We start from the raw sequence: 19,216 nt of genomic DNA, 5'->3' as shown, positions 1-19,216 counted from the left end.
CACCTGCCCACCAGCCCTAAAAGCAGTACAGGGAGCCTGGATTTTTACTCCAGAAAGACTAATTAAGTTTCTGCTATATAGCATGTGTGATTATTTTAATCAGTTGGATTAAGTTCTTTGGCAGTTTTTATTGTTTCTAGAAATTTAGACTTAAGGAAATCACTATGCTCTCTTTTCAGATAGCAAGTCCCTGCTAATCTGGTTTCAATTCTTTCTTCTGATCACTCTAATCTCATCATTTCCTTGTGTAAATGGTGGCTTATAGACAGATCAGTTGCTGCATCTCATTACATCAGTCAGTCACAACCTTTGGAAGCTTAAGTTTGCGAGTTGGCTGTTCTTGATGCTTTCTTCATGAAAATATACAAACAGTGCTCAGGAGATTGCCGGGGACTCCAGTCCTGTGTCTCCGAAGCCAAGCAGACTCGCTGGGCCGCCAGTCTCCCAACTTACCCTCCAAGTAACCTTGCCTTTTAAAAGAAGAACATTCAGAATTGTGCTCTGAACCTGAACCCCCATTCGAATTCATGGTTACCATGTTCTGGTAGGTTCTGGACCTGTATTTCCCTGATCCTTTTAGCCCGACTTCTTCAATACATTGAGTTCACTGGAGAAAAGACAGAGCTGACCCAAAGCCTCCAAGAGGGGTGAGAGATGGGCCAGCTAGGCCAAGGGCTGCCGGGGCCTCTGACCCTTGTCTCTGAACAGCCTCTGCCCATTGTGTCCACAGGAAAGTACTTCTGGCTAGAGCCAGAGAACGCATTTGAGAATTTCCAAGAGCCGGACATTGGCCTCATCGCGCTGGCTTTCCTTCAGGGCTCCTTTGCCTATGGAGGCTGGAACTTTCTTAATTACGTGACTGAGGAACTTGTTGATCCCTACAAGTAAGTTTAAATAGCCCAGCTCTTCACCTATCCCTTCCAGGAAAGACACCACTGCAAAGCCAGGTGTCCACTGCTGTTTCTCCTTCCCCTTCTGGTCTGTTCTAAGGAACTTAAACGTTTTGCCCTCCTCTCTGCCAGTGATCCAGTTACTGTCCCAGAGCAGGTGAAAAGTGGAAAACTCCACACTGCCTTATGGAATGAAATATGCCCCCTAGAAGCTTCCAGGCCTCATATTCATTTGTCTCCAGACAGGCTAGTCTTTGTACCTTGAGGCAGGGGAAAGGGGTGCATTGTAGGGATTCAGGTCGAGAAGAGATCAGCAGGTATGGAGGATATATCATGCCTCAACTATTTCATTTCCTTCAAATATCCTGCCCATGTTGGGACAAAATTCGACTCCCAGGAAGGGGGGGTGAGCATCACAGAAGGCTGGAAGGTTAGCTTCAGGCAGAGAAACAGAAGGTGCTCACTGGGCCCCAGAGAGAGGCAGGTGTCCCTGGGTGCCAAGCCTTTCCCCTCTCATCTGCTCTCCCTCTACAGGAACCTTCCCAGGGCCATCTTCATCTCCATCCCACTGGTCACATTTGTGTATGTCTTTGCCAATGTCGCTTATGTCACTGCAATGTCCCCCCAGGAGCTGCTGGCATCCAACGCGGTTGCTGTGGTAAGAAATCAAACTTCAGTCTCTCAAACCAGGAATATTGAAATAGACGTGACTGCTTAGCACCACTCACTTTTCCCTGATCCCATGCCTTGTGGATTTGGAAATCATTACAGGTCCTCAGGGCAGAAACCACATTCTGTCCTCACTGGGGCATCTCCAAGTGCCCAAGAGCAAACTGACGCCTAGGTTAGCTGCAACAGATTTGTGTGGCCCCCAGAGCCAAAAATATTTACTATCTGACTCCTTACAGAAAATGTTTGCCAACCCCTCATCCAGGGTCACTTTAAACTCTAAATTTAATCATTGTACAAAGGAGACAGGCTCCTCCTCAAAAAGCTATTTCTCTCTGCCCCTATTTCCCCCCCTGCAAAGTATGCAGCCTTGTCTCCTTCCCTCATTACAGAAAAGTGTGTGCAGGTAAAGAATTATGAAGTGGAAGCGGTTTGTGTTTTTTTAGGATGAGTCAGGTCCACATGATTGGGAGCCTTGGTTTCTGGGAAAGACCCGGGAGCCATGGTGCTCCCTCACTAGCTTCAGGCTGGACCACGACCCACCCTACCAAACGAGCCATCACCTGTCTTAGTTCTGAAGACTGAAGAAGGAGGCTGTCTGGTCTCCATGGGAGCTTGTTCCCATGACCTTCCCCAGCAGGTCCTCTATTCTGACAGCCCCTCCTCCCACCAACACGACGGTTCCCTCCCCCCATAATGCACTATCAATCAGGTGTGGTTGTGGCTCTGAAAATACAAAAAAGGCTGGTCACCCTATAGCGTATATTCCTTTAATACACGAAAACAAGTCTAGAGCTTCACAAACTTATGTCTCAGCCTAAATAGTGGCTTGTTCTTATGGTTTATTCCCATGACATCATCTTTTCAACCCTCCCAACCACGCTATGAATTATGATTCATCCCTGTTTTACAGATGGGAAAACTGAGGCTCAAAAGTTACGAACCTCACTCAGGGCCTCGCAGCTCCTAACTGAAGGGCTAGAAATTGAACCCTTCTGTCTGCCTCAGAAGCTTGTACCTCTCACTGCAGGAGAAAGAGTATAATGTAGGGGAGGCCTGGGTTCTCGTCCTGGCCCCTCCACTTCCTGAGTGTGTGGTCTTAGTCAAGCTACTTAATGACTCTGTGCCTCAGTTTCCTCATCCATAAAATGGGGATAATAAATGTTGGTTATTTATTAGTATTTGTACATACTGTCTCCTTTGGTTGATTAGCCCAAGACATTTATCGACTCGGCACTGCGTAGTTATCATGGTGGGAAGTGCTGGTACAAGAGGGGAGCAGGGCACTGTAGATATCCCTCCTCTCAAGAAACTTGGCCAGAGAGAATCAACAAGGGTGCATATGGGAAGCATCTTCTGGGGGTGGGGAAACCCAGTGAGGGTGTGGGGACAACAGCAGGCACTGCCAGCCATTACCTCCAGGATGAGTGCTCTGCCTGAGGCATAACCTCTCCTTTTCCCCTGCACCCCTTGTTTTTCAATCCCAGACATTTGGAGAGAAGCTCCTAGGGGTCATGGCCTGGATCATGCCCATTTCCGTTGCCCTGTCCACCTTTGGAGGAGTCAATGGGTCTCTCTTCACTTCCTCCCGGTGAGTGCTGCCTGGCCTTCCCTGGCCTGGGGACCACTCTGCTGTGCATATTGCTCTGTGTGTATGTGGTGGGCTTGTCTCCAACAGCAGGTCTGGGTGGGCACCTGGGTGGTGACCTGCAGAGGGGTGGGTGCTCACATGAGCGTGTGTGTATGTCAGTATGTATGCACAGGGTTGTGCGCTGCTCACACGGCTACCTGCGATGTGCATGGCACACAGGTCCTGGGTGCTTCACCTCTAGTGGCTTCAAACAGAGCAGAGGACCGAGGAGGCCCCTGGACTGCCTGATGCAGTCTCAGGTCAGGGGCTGTGCTTGGGAGATGGACAGTGCCTTGGTGCCTTGGCTGCAGTCCTAGGGCCCCCTTTTCACTTGTCAAGAAACAGGCTGCTGCTGACTAGAAAGGAACCCCACTCTGAGAGGGACCAGGATTGGGAGCTGTGCTCTCAGATTGAGAGTTATGGGACCAGACTGCAGGAGGGGTCACATCATTTCTGGATGTCCTTGAGGATGCAGCGCTCCTCCCCACGCACCAGACAAGCAGCTGTGGGAGGCCTGTGCCTGGCCTAAACGAGCCTCAGGTGGGGAAGGTGTAGTGAGGAGGGTGGGGAAGAGTGGAAGAGAACATTTGTCCACAAAAAGACTTCTCTTTAGCCACAGTCTCTACCCCAAAACTCTCTGGGAGGCCAGAAGCATGAGTGGGTAAAGGAGTCTGCAGCTCCTGCCTCCATAGATCCAGGAATCTGGCCCCTTCTTGCTGTCCCTTCTTGCCCTCTCCTGTGTCTTGAGCTGAATGTCAAACAGAACTAGAATGGGCTGTTGAAGCCAGCAGACGTGAGATGATTTCCATTTGTGTGGTTCCCGTGAGGTCCTCCCAGGGCTCCCATAAAGTGCCCTACCCCAGGGCACAGTCCCACCCAAAAGAGCTGGGGAAAGCAGTGAGCCCCCAAACTCAGCTGCTTCCCAAACCACCTGCACATCAGGGAGTAAAGTGACGGAAGTGCCATGTTTTCAGGACCCAGGGCAGGAAAGAGATAGCATGGGTGTCACCTGTACCCCAGGGCCCAATGTCACTCACCCACAGCAACCTCATGTGCATGTTACACAGGAGCAGTGGCCATGTGGAGGCCCCAGCCCAAGGGCAAGCAGTGGAAGAGCAGTGACCCATGAGGCTCTCTGGGATCTATTGGAGGAGAGTGACTGGCTGCAGTCGCTTTAGAGTGGGGTTTGTCCCTCGGCAGGCCCAGCAGCGGTCTGCATGCATGTGGTATAGTTGTGTGTGCATGCAGGCTTCCTCAGATCTCCTTTCCAGTCCCTTCCTTCCTTTCTTCCTTCCCGTTCCCTCCTTCTCTCTTTGCCTCTCTCTCTTGTGTTTTGGGGAACGGAGAGGTTGATGCTTCCTGAAAAGTAGGAGTGTGTGGGGGTGTGTGTTATGCTTAATGTCATCTCCTCCAGTGTCAGCTAGCCGGGCAAGGATTGTCTCATGTGAACTTGACACTTGCAAATGCTGTTGGGCCTGGACAGTCACACTTAGCCCTGGCTGAGGTGGAGGAGGGACTTAAATGCAGACCCCTGGCTGTGTGCATGATGGGGCCAGGGGCCCAGGCTGGTGCCTGAGGCTGCACCATAAGAGGATTGAGGACCTGGGGGAAGGGGGCGGGACGCTGTGTGGCTGCATGAGCTAGTGACACTGGCCTGGGTGGTTGATGATGGCAAGTGCACAGGGGTTCAATGGGATGGGGCCACAGTCAACTCCCACACTTCTAAAGAGCTGCTGCTATTAGCTTCTCTCTTCCTTAGACACAGGTTTCAAAATAAGTGATGATTTTCTTCACAACTCCCAGTGTGCTGATTCTGTGCCTTTCTGTACCCATCATGCCAGCCCCTTCCTTTACCGCTTCTTTCCTTACAAAATCTTGGAAAAAAGAAAAAGTGATCTAATTAACACTAAGACATAAATGATTGCTAACAGCTTATAGTATTCTCTTTTCTCTTGGAAGAGGGAAGGGGAGGAAGAGCTGCTATCGATATTAAAATTTCTCTTTTTTAAATAACTGAAATATCCTGGTTATGATATTGTAGTATAGTTTTGCAAGATCTTACCACTGGGAGAGACTGGATGAAGGGTACACAGGACCTCTCAGTATTATTTCTTATGACTGTATGTAAATCTACAAGTATCTCAAAATTAAAAGTTTGATTTCTATAAAGTTTAAAAAATAGATTTTATTCTGTTATAAGTATTCTATTTTAGAATTTTAAAATTTTTTCTACAAAGTAGAAGAAAGAAAATTAAAATCACTCATAATCCCACCATCCAGAAATAATCAGTTAGTACTTTAATGTATTTTTCCACATACCTATAAATAATTTTAGAATTGGACCCATAGTGTATAGAATCATACAGTAGTCTCTCCTTTCTTTAAAAATAATTAACATCATATTGTATGTTCTCATGTAATCAAATTTTTTCCAAATCATTTTTATAGCTATAAAATATTCCACCTTCTAGATATCCCATAATTTATTTAATCAGTTCATGCCTATTTGTAGGCATGTAGGTTATTTCTAGTTTTTTCTTATCATCAGAATATCTTTCTATGTACGTCTTTGACCAACTATTCATTTCTTCAGGATGGCTTCTTGGGAGTAGAATAAGTAGCTCCAAGGATATAAATATTTAGGTATAATTTACATACCATAAAATACAGAGATCCTAAGTGTTCAGTGTGATGAGTTTTGACAGTTGTAGACAGAATGTAACCACTGCCCAAAATAAGATATAGAACATTTTCACATGTCCCCTGGGTTTCCTCGTGCCCCTTTCCTGTCAGTTCCCCTCCCGCCCCTATGGAGATATGAACCACAAGATATGATTGTTTTTAAGGCTTTCAATACATAGTACAGTCCCAGTGTATCAGAAAACCTATCTCCACTGAGGGCAGGGGAGGCACATTGTTTAAAAGATTAAGGCCTTAGGCCAAGGATAGAAGCTGCCCCAGCCAGTTCCAAGCATTGCAGTCCACAGACAGTCACCCAGAGCCAACCCAGCGCTCTCAGGGTCCATCCACCACCCCCCTGGCTGCCTCTGGTTTGCCCGCACCTGCATTTGTGATCATGGGTCTTGTGACTAGTGGGCTGGGAGGTGTGCACGCAAAGGCGGGGACCTGGTCATGGGGACGATGCCCCTGAGTGGGGCAGAAGATGGGCACGGATGAGGGAGCCTAGGCTGCAGAAAGAGTCCTTTTGGGGGCAGAGGGTCCTTGGGCTATCCCAGGCTGATCCTCGCCTTTCTCTCTGCCAGGCTGTTCTTTGCTGGAGCCAGGGAGGGCCACCTTCCCAGTGTGTTGGCCATGATCCACGTGAAGCGTTGCACCCCAATCCCAGCCCTGCTCTTCACGGTAAGGCCCCCCACCCCCCATCCCTGCTGCCGGCCCTGCACGACACACCGTCCCTCTCCTTGTACCTGCTCTGATCTGGGAGCTCCCACTCTCCACACATGCCCCGTCACCCTGCTGGTCTGCACCTGGGTTTCACTACGTCTTAGATAATCTGGCAAATGATATGCATGAACTTGATTAATATCAAGAGACCCTGAGTTCTGAAATACTCCAAAGATCTCATGTTGGCTCATATCCATTCCTCCCCTCTTGTCAAGACGGTGACTGCTTCCAGATTCTACAATCTCACAAAGAAGCTTTTCTTTCCCTGGCTCTCTTCTGCACCCACAGGGGTTCAGCACCAGCTCCACTCCTGGCTGATCACTGAGCACCCCCCACCTCCCAATCAATCTTTATGCCCCAGGAGGCCTGCCAGCTTCTTGGATAATATCACTGAAAGAAATTCAGAGTGTCAAGGGTTCACCAAAGAAGAAAAATCCTAAAGAAAGGAAGACTGGTAGACTGAAAATGGAGAAAAGGAAACTTGGGATGGGGAGTGGGGTGGGGAATAGGGGTAAAAACAGGAGTGAAAAAAAGACAAAACAAAACAAAAACCGATGTGTTCCCACTGTGTCTTTTGAGTTTTTTGGGTTTGTTTGTTTGTTTTTCCTTTCTGGATCCTGAATAAAACATTGAAAATGACTTTGGTCCACTAGCAAAGCAGTTAGAAACCAGGATAACAGCTCTCTGGAGTCCAGGGCATTGTACAGCATTAGGGGGAATTTCAGAATGTTCAGATAAGGGATGAAGGTCGTCCTGATTGCTTAGAGGTGGCTGGGGAAGACTCGATACTCCCAGTGGGCCACGGACAGTCCGAGCCATTGGTGCAGTACTGCAGGGCAGGTATGACAAGAATCTGCCCTAATCACCCTTCAAGTATTCTCACCATCAGATCTCACAAGAGAACTGAATCTTTTATTGGCCTTTACAAATTAGCAGAGGGGAAGAACCTGGTTCTGAGAGAGCCACTGAGATGCTTTTGAAGTTGGAAAATACACCTTATTAAGAAAACCTCATAAAGATGCTATGAGGGTTAGGTGAATTAATATTTGTAGAATAGTAAGACCAGGACCTGGTACGTAGTAAGTGCTATGTAACTGTTTGTTAAATTAACAAAACATAAGAAAAGAAGAAAATTAAATCAGATGACTCGGCCAGGAAAAAGGATTGGGGCAAAATAACGCCTTAATCTACAGTTAACACGCTTCCCTAAGGGTTAAAAAAGAAATTAACTTGAGCTACAACCACAGGAGAGATGTAAATGAGACCAGATGACACCTGTGTGGTCAACCCAGTTGTTTAGGGCCAGTGTCTGTTCTGGCTGGTTAGGGCCCATGGGCTGCCAGTGGTTAAATATTTTGATTATCACTCCTGCAAGAAGAAGGAATTTCCTGGTATCAAAGGTTACTAGGGGAAGTTGTAAAGTCTCCATGAGAATCATCCATTGTAAGATGGCATTGTCTATCTGCAGGCAGGGGAATGGCTTCCTGACCTGTAAACACTTCCTCCTGTCTCTGAACACTTTCCCACCACTGATGAGCTTCTCCCACCCCCCCAGTGTATCTCCACCCTGCTGATGCTGGTCACCAGTGACATATACACACTCATCAACTATGTGGGCTTCATCAACTACCTCTTCTACGGGGTCACAATTGCTGGACAGATAGTTCTTCGCTGGAAGAAGCCCGACATCCCCCGCCCCATCAAGGTGAGACAGCCTCCTTTTGGGGATCCCCCCCCCCACTCCTGAACTGGTTGCCGTTCAGGTTTATAAATGACTCTCTCCCTGGCTGTTGTCCTCAGATCATCATTTCTATGATGGTAGCAGACCCCCTGGGAAGTGAGGGCTATGTGTGAATGGGGGAGCCAGTTCCATTCTCCTCTGGGGGTGCCCTGATCTTGGGGTCCATGGTGACCACACAGCTAACGGGACCTTTGCTCCAACCACAGATCAACCTGCTGTTCCCCATCGTCTACTTGCTGTTCTGGGCCTTCCTGCTGGTCTTCAGCCTGTGGTCAGAGCCGGTGGTGTGTGGCATTGGCTTGGCCATCATGCTGACAGGAGTGCCCGTTTATTTCCTGGGTATTTACTGGCAACACAAGCCCAAGTGTTTCAATGATTTCATTGGTGAGTTGTCAAAGGCACTGGGTGGCTAGAGGGGTTACTGGACTGGGACAGGGTGGTTGGCGGTCTGGCGGGATAACCCACCAGGGTCAGCAGGTCTAGGTTCACCTTAACCTGGGTCCACAGAGCTCTAGAGAAGGAGCCCGGGGCACGAAAGGGCAGGTCCCTTCCCGGAGAGCCCTGAGGAGAGAAGAGCTGACATTTCCACGTGGACCTTAGACCTGCAAGAATAGGCAACCTGTTAGCCATCCTGCCGGAGCTGCCCTGGGCTGGGTGGAGCCAGTGTAGATGCTGGAATGAGTGATCAAAGGGCATAGGGGAGGTGGAAGCCTGGGGCCTTGATGAGTCAAGGGACAGCCAGCGGAAACAGGCTTCCCAGAAGACTCAGGAGGCAGGGGCGGTGGCCGTCTGCTGGAGAGGAAGTCTCCTGAAGACACTGGCTGCACTGCTGAGGCAAAGCTTGAAGCAGGAGATGTGGGAAAGGCCAGGCCCAGCTGGCGGGGTTGGAGGGGCACTCTGGCACTGACCTAGTTTCTATGTGTTCTCCTCCTGCAGAGTTGCTAACCTTGGTGAGCCAGAAGTTGTGTGTGGTCGTGTACCCTGAGGAGGAGAGGAGCTCGGGGACAGAGGAGATGGGTGAGGGGGTGGAGGAGCAGCGGCAGCCCATCTGCCAACACACTCCCACCAAGGAGAAGGATGCAGTGGAGCAGCCCCAGGCCTGAGGACCGCCACACCCCACCCAGCTGACTCTTACCTCCTTGATACCCCCTTTCTGCCCTACTTCCTGCTGGATCCCCTCAATACACACACATGCACACACGTCCCTCTGCTCCTGTCGGGCAGGACAAGACCCGGGTGTGGAAGAGAGAAACTGTAAACAAAGACAGTGGCATTTGTACCCAAAGCACCAGCCTCTCATTCCCGGGGCCTGTGTGCAAGGCCCCCACACAGGGCTGTCCATGCTCTGAGCATTTAGAGGAGAGTGGAGATGCCAGGAGTGCCCCACAGAGGCCTCCCTGCCGGGCCCAGGCCCTCAGTTGCCTCCCCAGGAACCCGAGTTCAGTACTGCCCTCCCTGCCTTACCTCCCCGTTCCTGAGCCCCAGGGAAGGCCTCAGCTCAGAGATGTGGCAGCAACAGTGAGCTGCTTGGGGAGGGGCAGACTCCAGCAAATCTGCCACTATTAAAGGTCAGCTGGAGAGACCTGCACCCTTCTCCCTTCACCAGGGACCGCTTCCCCACCTACCCCCACCATTCCTCCCCACCCCCACCTGGGCTCCCTTGTCCAGAGGGGGGTTCCTTTCAGGACACCACCTTCCCCTGAGCTAAGGACCAAGGAGAAGGAGTACTGCCCCCTCCCCAGGCCTGTGGAACATATTGGGAAAGGCTCAGATTGCAGAAACCCAGCCCTGCCCCTGCCTCCTGCATCCTGCTCCCAACCTGGGCCAAAGCTTCCTGAAGCCAGAAAGACTTCTTATTTCCAATGTAGGGGACATCTGTCTCCTAATGACAAAGCACTCAGCTCCTCCCCCACAAACCCCCCTCCCCCCTGGGAAGGAGCAGTTACCCGATTCTCCCTGCAGCTGCACCCCACAAACCCCCACACAGCACTGCTGGTCACCAGTGGTCATGCCCTTCTCCTCCTCTCCGGACCTTGGCCCCAGGACCCGGTATGAAGAATCCCCAAGCCCTTTAGGCCTGAAATTGGAGCTAAATCAGCCTTAAGTTACCTCCCATCCAAGAACTGGGCCTAAAAATACCCCCTTATTTCTAACCCTCAGGACAGACCTGGTATTAAATGCCTTCCCTAGGAGGGGGGGCACTTCCCCACGTCCCCAACGGTGCCCCAGAGACCACAGAGCCTGTGTGGAGAGAGTGTTTTCTGAAGGCCTGCTCCTCTTCGCCTTCCCCAATTCTATAACCCCGCCCTCCTTCCCAGTCTCACCACCCTTCCTGGACAGCCTCCAGGGCAGGATGCGAGGGCAGTGGCAGAATAGCACCCACTTTGGAGACCCCCAGGAAAGTCCCCTTCTCTGGTCCCCTCTTGTATGTGGGCTTCTGGCTGTCCTGCTTTTCCCTGTGCTCCAGAGGAAGGCCCTGAGCCTTTCGACTTCCCCAGCCTTACCTGTCATGCTAAGGACATAGTATCCTTTTATTCCAAACCAGGATACCCCCCACCCCACCCCGCCAACTCCCTATTCCCTCGGCTTAAACTGGAACAGCCAGGGAACCCCTCTCGGACCAGGCTGGATCTCCCATCTTCCCTCCCAGCTTGCCTGACCCATTGTCCTGAGATGCTGGGTTTGGTCTGGGTGGGCGCCGGGCGGGCTGGGGTTGGCCTCTGGAAGGTCAGGGGGTCACCCTCTTGTTCCCTCTCTTCTCATTCCTCCAACCTCCTCCCTCCTTCAGTTACTGTTTTTTGTAAAGTGGATGCCTTACTTTTTGGATAAATATTTTTGAAGCTGGTATTTCTATTTCTTTTGGGGTTTTTTTTGTTGTTGTTGTTGTTTTAATATAAGGTTGTTTTGAGGAGGTGGAATTAGTTAGAACTTGGATAATGATCTGTCTGTGAGTTGGTTTGGGTTTTAGAGCTTTGTTTTGTGGAGGATTATTTTTTCTTTTGATGTAATAAAACCTAAAATGGAAATAAAGTATTTGGTGGTGTTGATAACTAAATGGCCTTCTGAGACCGTCACCAGGCATTTCCTGTCTTAGATCTTTGTTTGCCAGGTTTCTTCTAGGACAGCATTCCCAAAGGCCCTCAATGTCCTTACCCCAAGGACTCGGTGCCCGGACATTCAAATAGTAACTCTCATTTGGAATCAAAACACTCTCATTTCTTCTGTTAAGTCATGAAGTGTTATCAAGTTCCTGCCCTGTGCACGGTACTGAGAGCCTGCAGACTAGCTGGGAAGAGAACACTCATCAGGACCAGAGCTGGTGGAGACCACCAAGCCCAGCTAAGAGAGACAGAGGCAGGGATTGGTCACCTGGAGGCCTGGTCAGCAAAGGCTTTTCGGACCAAGACAGCCTGGGCTGAACAGGAAAGGAAGTGATGGGCTGGAACTGCAGAGAGATGCAGGAGGAGTTAGGAGAGCATCCAGCTGGGTCCAAAGGGCTTGATGGGAAGGCTGGGGAGCACTGAGGAGGCAGGTGATAAAGTGTCATGGATTGAGGTTTTGTTCACTGCTGTACAGGCCCACCTGAAGGGAAGATTTCTTGGTGGAAGGTTGGAGTACTGCTGGATGAGGACAAGGAAGTACCTCCTGGTGTTTGGGGTTAATTGCTAGAGGAAGCAGATAGGATTAGACCCAGCTCTTGCTTCTGTGTTCCTCCCTCTGTGAGCAGATCTCTCAGCTGCCTGTCTGGCGGCATGGCTCCAGAGCCATCGCAGCTGACAGATGTAGGAAGGTGGGGGTGAGGGTGGCGGGAAGGGGTGTTAAGACATCTCCCTTCACCATCTGGGACACTATGAGGACATAGGCAGGCAAGACACCTCCACTCCCAGTCTTGGCCTGCCCCCAACACCCCTGCTATGTGGCTGCCCTCCTTCCAAACAGCAGCTGCAGGCCCTCCTTCCACAGAGCACTAAGCTGGGAGGCCAGACACTTGGCACCTGGTCCCAGCTCAGCCACGAAACAGCTGTGTGTCCTTGGGCAAGTTGCTGCACCTGTTTAGCATTTTTAGAGGAAAAAAATGAGAGGGTTGAACCGAATCTCAAAGGGTTCCTCAATCTCCCAACTTCAGATTGTCAGCCCCTCCCGAAAGAGTGAGGGCAAGAATGGGCAGATGCCAGTCTTGTGCAAGAGTTTTTCCTCCAAGCTTCACATCCACTCTTTGGAACCCCCCCACCCCCTCCTCTCTCCTCGGCTCCCAGAGGTCTCCATGTTGCCCCACTCCTGCAAGTCCAGCCCTCCCAAACCCCCTTTCACTTCATGGAGACACTTGTCCCTTGGGAAGGCCCCTCTAGCCATAAATTGACACCTCCGGGGCAGCTCCTGGGCAACACGTATTTTTTTTAACCTGGGCCTTCAACTCTGTCTTTAATACTAGGAATTTCAGATGCCATGACCTTAGAAAATCTGGGAGGCTTTTGGAGGTCACTGAAATCATAGCTGCTTATGCAGTCACTTATTAACACAGTCATATGTCAAATCTTTTTGTGACCATTGTGTCCAAGGAATTTGCTATACGATGTGGGAAGAGCAAGCATTCCTGAATTTTCCAAGTCAGCACAGACTTCACATATTTTGTTCCATTGTTCCCATAAGTGTATTCTTATTTGTCCAAATACCTATCCTTAATTTTAATTTAGAAAATATGGTCACAACAGACAAAGGTGTCTAAAAAGCTGTATCCATCTGTTCCAGTTTGCTAATGCTGCCATTTTGCAAAACACCAGAAATGGATTGGCTTTTATAAAGGGGGTTTATTTGGTTATAAAGTTACAGCCTTAAGGCCATAAAGTGTCCAAGGTAAGGCATCAACAATAGGGTACCTTCACTGGAGGATGGCCAATGGCATCCAGAAAACCTCTGTTAGCTGGGAAGGCACGTGGCTGGCGTCCGCTTGCTCCCAGGTGACATTTCAAAATGGCGTTCTCCAAAATGTTGCTCTTGGGGCGTTTTGTCCTCTCTTAGCTGCAGCTCCTCCTCAAAATATCACTTTCAGTTGCTCTGAGGTCCTTCTGTCTGTGAATTCCTTTATATGATTCCAGTGATCCAATTAACACCCGCCCTCAATGGGCGGGATAACACCTCCATGGAAATTATCCAATCGAATATTTCACTCACAGTTGATTGAGTCACATCTCCATGGAAACACTTGAAGGATTCCATTCTAATCAACACTAATACATCTGCCCCCACAAGATTGCATCAAAGAATATGGCTTTTGGCGGGACATAATATGTCCAAATTAGCACACCATCCCTCCCTTTAAGGAGCAAACAGTCTACCAGGAGAAAGAAAAGAATGCACATAAGCACGTAAGTGTACTTTATGGCACCAGTGAGCACCCTCTCTGTATGGGAGCCACCTGCTTGTGAAATTCTCCAGCTGAGCTGTGAGCTCCCTGCAGGCAGGGGCTGAACCTACAACATACCCACAGCCTGTGTAGTGCCTGGTACCTACATACTCAAAAATGCCTGTCGAATTGAAGGATAATACAAGGGAGCAGGTAGTGTGTCTGCTCGGGAGACATAAAGTTGGAATGGAGGTCCGAGGAGGGGACGGAGGAGATAGCATTTACCAAACCAGTTGTTCTATGAACATTATCTTACTCAACGTGTAATTAAACAACCCCATGAAGTAGGCATTATTACTGCCATTGTATAAGGCTAAGTAACTTTCCCAAGGTCACCGAGCTGGTAAGTGACAGAGGTTAGATTTGAGCCCAGTCCTCTCTGACGCTTCTCCGCCAAGCTCTGCCACTTCCCTGTTGAGAAATACTTGGTGAAGGAGGTGGCCTTTCAGCGAGGCCTTTTACAAAGTCACTAAAACAATACTCATGCATTATTTCAGTTAATCCAAACAGGTAGAGACTGCAGTAGCAAAAGGAAAACAATCCTACTGAAGAGGGAGGGCTTCTTTCCCCTCCTGAGTGACTCTCAATAACCAAGAATCTCCCGCCCTCGACAGGCACTTCCCTCCCAGCAGCCCTTCCTGTCCAGCGTGCCCCCTCCCCTGCCCTGAGATGCTGCCACCTGCCCTGCAAACTCTCAGTTACTGGGAAACACTGAAGTCAGAACGTGGGTGGCAACGTCACCCACCAGCCTGGGATTGCTTATCTCCCCGTGGCCAAAGCTGCTGACTTTCTCATTTCCTGCTGGCTCTATCTGCACATCACCCTGCTTTTTCCAGTGCCCATTTCGCTCACCAATGACGCAGCAGTCCCTCTCTCTCTCTGTCAGGAGCCACTGAGGGCAAAGAAGCCTCTCTGCATCACACAGCTCCCCCTTTCCTCATCCTTTCAGCCCTGGACAATTTCAAGAACAAACCGGCAACCCTTTCCCCCAACATCAACGAGGCATCCTTGTTGATAGACTCAGCCTCCCAGCCTGGTTTTCCTTGCTAATATGGTGGCGATAGAAATACTGTTTGCCTTGCCTGCCTTCCTATTTAATTCAAAGGAAAGTGGTCAGCATGGAAAGTGTATGTTTCAATGACTGAAAAAGCATAACTTACCAGAAAACAAAAGATATAACTATTATCACTATTTCAAAGTGAGGGGAAGGGACAATAGAATTTCCCCTCATTGAGACAAGGCCCTGGCCCAGTCTCCCCAGCCCACCCGGCCACCCTCTCCCCCTGCAATTGCGCTGCAAGGCCCCATCCTGGCCAGGTTTCCTCTTCCTCTTTCCTGGTGCTCAGCGGGCTCTGCTGTGTGCCAGGGCTGCGGGAGCCTGCCCTCTGCCGTCCACCTGCTTACGGAGCATGGCAGCCCCACCAAGCCCAGAACTTTGGACCAACATCGCTGCCTGGTGGTCAAGAGAGGCACTGCTGCCAAACAGATGCCGCTCAGCTTTGGTACCTATTTGGCACAGGGTCCTTTGAAATGGGGAGAAGGCAGAAATCTCCCCATCTGGTCCTGGGATCTGTCTCCAGGATGCATGCAGATCTCCCCATGCCACATCGGGGCTTTTGGAGAAAGCATATCTGGCCATACCTCAAAGCATGCACATAAAGCTCCCAGGGTAGGTAGGAGGGCTAGGGAGGAAGGGAAAAGGAGAACGCCAACTAGAGAAATAACTTGCTTGGTTTGTAGGCAGCCTTGTCTTCAGGGACATATTTTGTTCTAGCATTCAGAGTTGCACAGATCCCCTCCACATTTGTCCCACCTTGGCCCACTCACTGTGACCCAGCCCTTGGTGTGCCCAACTTGTAAAAACTCCTGACCCACCCACAGGGTACCCACAGCATTTGCTGGTGATGAAAAAGCCAGTGGCACATTTCTCTGTGTCCTTTTCTTTTCACTGGACTACAGCCCCGTTTGGAGGTAAAATTGAACAGGTAAGAGCAGGGCCCCAGCAAGTGCCTCTGTCAGAGGGAGTGGGAAGTTACCAAAGGAAAGAGAAAAGGGAAGGGAGGGGGCCCAGTAGAGACCAAGAAGTGCAAAGAGAGAGAGAGTCAGGGGCTTCTCCCAGAGAGCCTGGAACAGAGCCCCAGGAAGAGGTAATGACAAAAGAGAAGGCTTCTTAAGCCTCACAAGAGGAAGTGGGCCCAAGAGGGGCAAGGCGGAGGCCTGAGAATGGCCATGCAGAAGGAAAGACAGCAAACTGAACTGCAAGGAGTTCCTGAGCCCTGCAACCCAGGCACAGGAAATGGGAGGCAGAGCCTCAGGCCCAGAGTCCAGAGCAAAACACTGGCCTGAGCCACCAGCAGTGCAGGGGAGCTAGAAAAGAGAGGAGTGTGGCTGCCAGGTTCCCCAGGTGTCCTCCTGCCCAGACCTGGGGCACAGGACCCAAGTCCTGAGCAGATGCCTTAGCCAAGCACAGGCAGTTGGGTGCTGTGCCAGGCTGCTAGAGCTGGCCAGGACAGAAAACACATTAGTGTTTGGGCTATTGCACAGACCCTGTGCAAAAACCTAACAAACAAGCATTCTCTGGGCAACAGCACAGACTCCATGTATCACTTGTTCCTAGAACTTTTTGCTACTTCCTGAGCCCCTCCAACAACACCCCCTGGCCCGCACCCAGGAGGATGCCCTGAGAGGTGGGGCTACAAAAGGAACTGACTGTCCCTGTGGGTAGGTGGAGCCCAGCACTGGGGGGGACGGAGAGGGAGGCGTGTCAAGGGAGGAGATCAGATCGGACTGGGGGTCGGCACTGGAAGAGGGTTTTCTCTGTTCACTCGGACTTGGCACCTCATTCTGCACAGAACTTTTTGGACATCAGAGGGAGGAGGACACTCAGAGTGAGGTGTTGCCCTCAGGGAGGACTCTGGAATCCCTTGGGCTCAGCGGGGATACTGGGAGGCATTCCCAGAAGCCTCAGCTCCTGGGCATCTCCAGAACCCTGGATTGGACTCTGAGCAAAGAGTGCCCCCACCTGCTAAATAGGCAGTGGCCCCGTTTCTCTAAGGCCTGCATCCCTCCCTCCAGGGTGCGCCCTGCCCCTCCCTGAGTCACCCCAGGGAGAGAGGGGGAAAAAAGGGAAGAGGCATTGACCCCAGAGGAAGAAAAAGGAAGCAAAGAAGAGGAGGGAGGAGAAAGGCCTTGCAGGAGTGGGTGACAGAGGAGACCGGAGAGGGCAGATCTGGGGCAGATCTGGGGCAGGGGGAGATCGCGAGAGGGCAGACCAAGCATCTCGTGGGGTGCCCGAGAGCAGGGCAACGGGGGCGGGGAGCCAAAGGGGCGGGCCGGCCATGTCCCACGGGACCTACTACGAGTGTGAGCCCCGGGGCGGCCAGCAGCCACTCGAGTTTTCAGGAGGCCGAGCAGGGCCCGGGGAGCTGGGGGACATGTGTGAGCAGGAGGCCTCCATCGACCTCTCTGCCTACATCGAGTCTGGCGAGGAGCAGCTCCTCTCGGACCTCTTTGCTGTGAAGCCAGCGCCTGAGACCAGAGGTCTTAAGGGCCCCGGAAACCCTGCCTTCCCCCACTACCTGCCGCCTGACCCACGACCCTTCGCCTACCCCACACACACCTTCGGCCCAGACAGGAAGGCGTTGGGGCCTGGCATCTACAGCAGTCCGGGGAGCTACGACCCAAGGGCTGTAGCCGTGAAGGAGGAGCCTCGGGGGCCAGAGGGCAGCCGAGGTGCCAGCCGCGGCAGCTACAATCCCCTGCAGTACCAAGTGGCACACTGTGGACAGACGGCCATGCACCTGCCCCCAGCTCTGGCTGCACCCAGCCAGCCCCTGCGCGTCCTCAAGGTAAGAGCAGGCCAATTCTCTACCCCACCACCCAGGGGCTGGAGAGAGGCAGCTGTGAATGGGGGAAAACTTTTAGCTCCCCCCCGCTAATGCAAACAAGTCTGTGTTTGGTGCCGCTTTGTAAAATTGACCCACCCCAAAAGGTCTCTGTGCTGACTACCCTCCTGGTTGCTTCTGTGTGAATTCCCTCCCACCCTGAGCAACCGCCTCCCCCATGTGGCTGGAACTCAGCATGTCCTGCAGCCCCTGTGGTGAGCTGACCTGCCCTGATCTCAGGTCCCCCACCAGCTTCCCTGCTGCCCATCAGGCCCCCTGCTCTTGTTTCTCTGTCACCTGCTTTTAGAAGAGGAAATGCCAGCCGATTGTAGAAAAAGACACTCAAGACAGATTAAGGGAAAGTGTTCTCAGACCGTGTGGGAACATGGAAAGGAGTTTTAGTCTCGAGCAGGGGACCCTGGGCATCTGGCAGGGCGCTGTCCGTGAACTGGGAGGCAGGAGCTGGCTTTGAATTCTCCTGTATTCCTTTGATGCCCCAACTGCGCCCTGGTTGCTGGGATTTCCATCCTGCTTCCTGTCTGCCTCCGTGGCCAGCCCTCACCTGTCTGCCTCCCTGTGCCCTCCACCCAGGCCCCTCTGGCCGCTGCCGCAGCCCCCTGCAGCCCCCTCCTCAAGGCACCCTCCCCAGCTGGCCCCTCGCACAAGGGCAAGAAGGCTGTGAACAAGGACAGCCTGGAGTACCGGCTGCGGCGGGAGCGCAACAACATCGCCGTGCGCAAAAGCCGGGACAAGGCCAAGCGGCGCATTCTGGAGACGCAGCAGAAGGTGCTGGAGTACATGGCAGAGAATGAGCGCCTCCGCAGCCGCGTGGAGCAGCTCACCCAGGAGCTGGACACCCTTCGCAACCTCTTCCGCCAGATCCCTGAGGCTGCCAACCTCATCAAGGGCGTGGGGGGCTGCAGCTGAGCCCCACTGGTGGGACTGTGGGTCCCAGCCCTCCTGACCTGGTCTGACCCGGGGGACCCCCACCTGCTGGGGCCCGAGAGCTCCTCACAGGCCCAGCGAGAGACACAGACCATGGACAAATGACAGCGGGGTGGCAAGGGAGTGGCCCCAGCATAATGATTCTGTGGCTGAATAAAATTGCACCGTGATCTAGTGCTGGGGCAGTATGCAGAAACTGTGAGTGTGTGTGTGTGTGTGTGTGTGTGTGTGTGTAAGTGTGCATGGTGTGGCATGGGGGACCCCAGGGGCAGGAAATGCTCATGCATGGTCTGCATTCCTCATTTTCATGCCCAGATGAACAGGCGCTGCTCACAGCCTTCCTCCAATACGCCAACTGCCAGGCTGTGCCTGTCACTCTGCTCTTCTCACCCCAGGGTCCACTCTGTTCTTTTGGAAGTCAAAGACCTCCATCCCCACCCCCACAGGCCCTGGGGCAGCCTCTGGATACTCTCCTAACAGAGACAGCTGAGGGTCCTCAAAGGCTGGCAGGGAGGTTCCAGCATTACACAGTCCCTTATGCTCAGGCCTGCTGACCCTGGCCCTGCCCTCCCTCACCTTAAAGTGTAAGTCTGGGAGCTCCTGCCCAGGTGGCCAAAAGGAAAATTCCAGATGGCTCTGAGATAATTGTCC

General features: G+C 51.8%; 2 protein-coding genes across 5 annotated transcripts in view; both read left to right on the top strand.

Annotated features, from left to right (window-relative positions):
* The window catches only part of SLC7A8 (solute carrier family 7 member 8), a 44,026-nt gene extending 32,661 nt beyond the window's left edge, over positions 1-11,365 (top strand). For 3 of the 4 annotated variants that reach the window (XM_037834547.1, XM_037834546.1, XM_037834548.1), the window contains 7 exons: positions 731-884; positions 1,425-1,548; positions 3,047-3,150; positions 6,453-6,549; positions 8,147-8,296; positions 8,539-8,716; positions 9,269-11,365. In XM_037834547.1, the coding sequence (XP_037690475.1) occupies positions 731-884; positions 1,425-1,548; positions 3,047-3,150; positions 6,453-6,549; positions 8,147-8,296; positions 8,539-8,716; positions 9,269-9,435 (974 nt within the window). In that variant the 3' untranslated portion in view covers positions 9,436-11,365. The remainder of the gene's footprint in view (positions 1-730; positions 885-1,424; positions 1,549-3,046; positions 3,151-6,452; positions 6,550-8,146; positions 8,297-8,538; positions 8,717-9,268) is intronic. The other variant, XM_037834549.1, reaches the window with a different exon arrangement.
* A 5,662-nt stretch (positions 11,366-17,027) lies between these two features.
* On the top strand, positions 17,028-18,739 carry CEBPE (CCAAT enhancer binding protein epsilon). The gene is made up of 2 exons (XM_037834552.1): positions 17,028-17,584; positions 18,212-18,739. Exons 1-2 carry the CDS (start codon positions 17,075-17,077, stop codon positions 18,545-18,547), a joined length of 846 nt encoding a protein of 281 aa, XP_037690480.1. The 5' UTR covers positions 17,028-17,074; the 3' UTR covers positions 18,548-18,739.
* The last annotated feature ends 477 nt before the right edge of the window (positions 18,740-19,216 follow it).

This window comes from Choloepus didactylus, chromosome 4 (assembly GCF_015220235.1).
Source record: "Choloepus didactylus isolate mChoDid1 chromosome 4, mChoDid1.pri, whole genome shotgun sequence".
NCBI classification, from domain to species: domain Eukaryota; kingdom Metazoa; phylum Chordata; class Mammalia; order Pilosa; family Megalonychidae; genus Choloepus; species Choloepus didactylus.
Note: the sequence above shows the minus strand (reverse complement) of the source record. Positions and strands in the feature narration are given on the sequence as shown.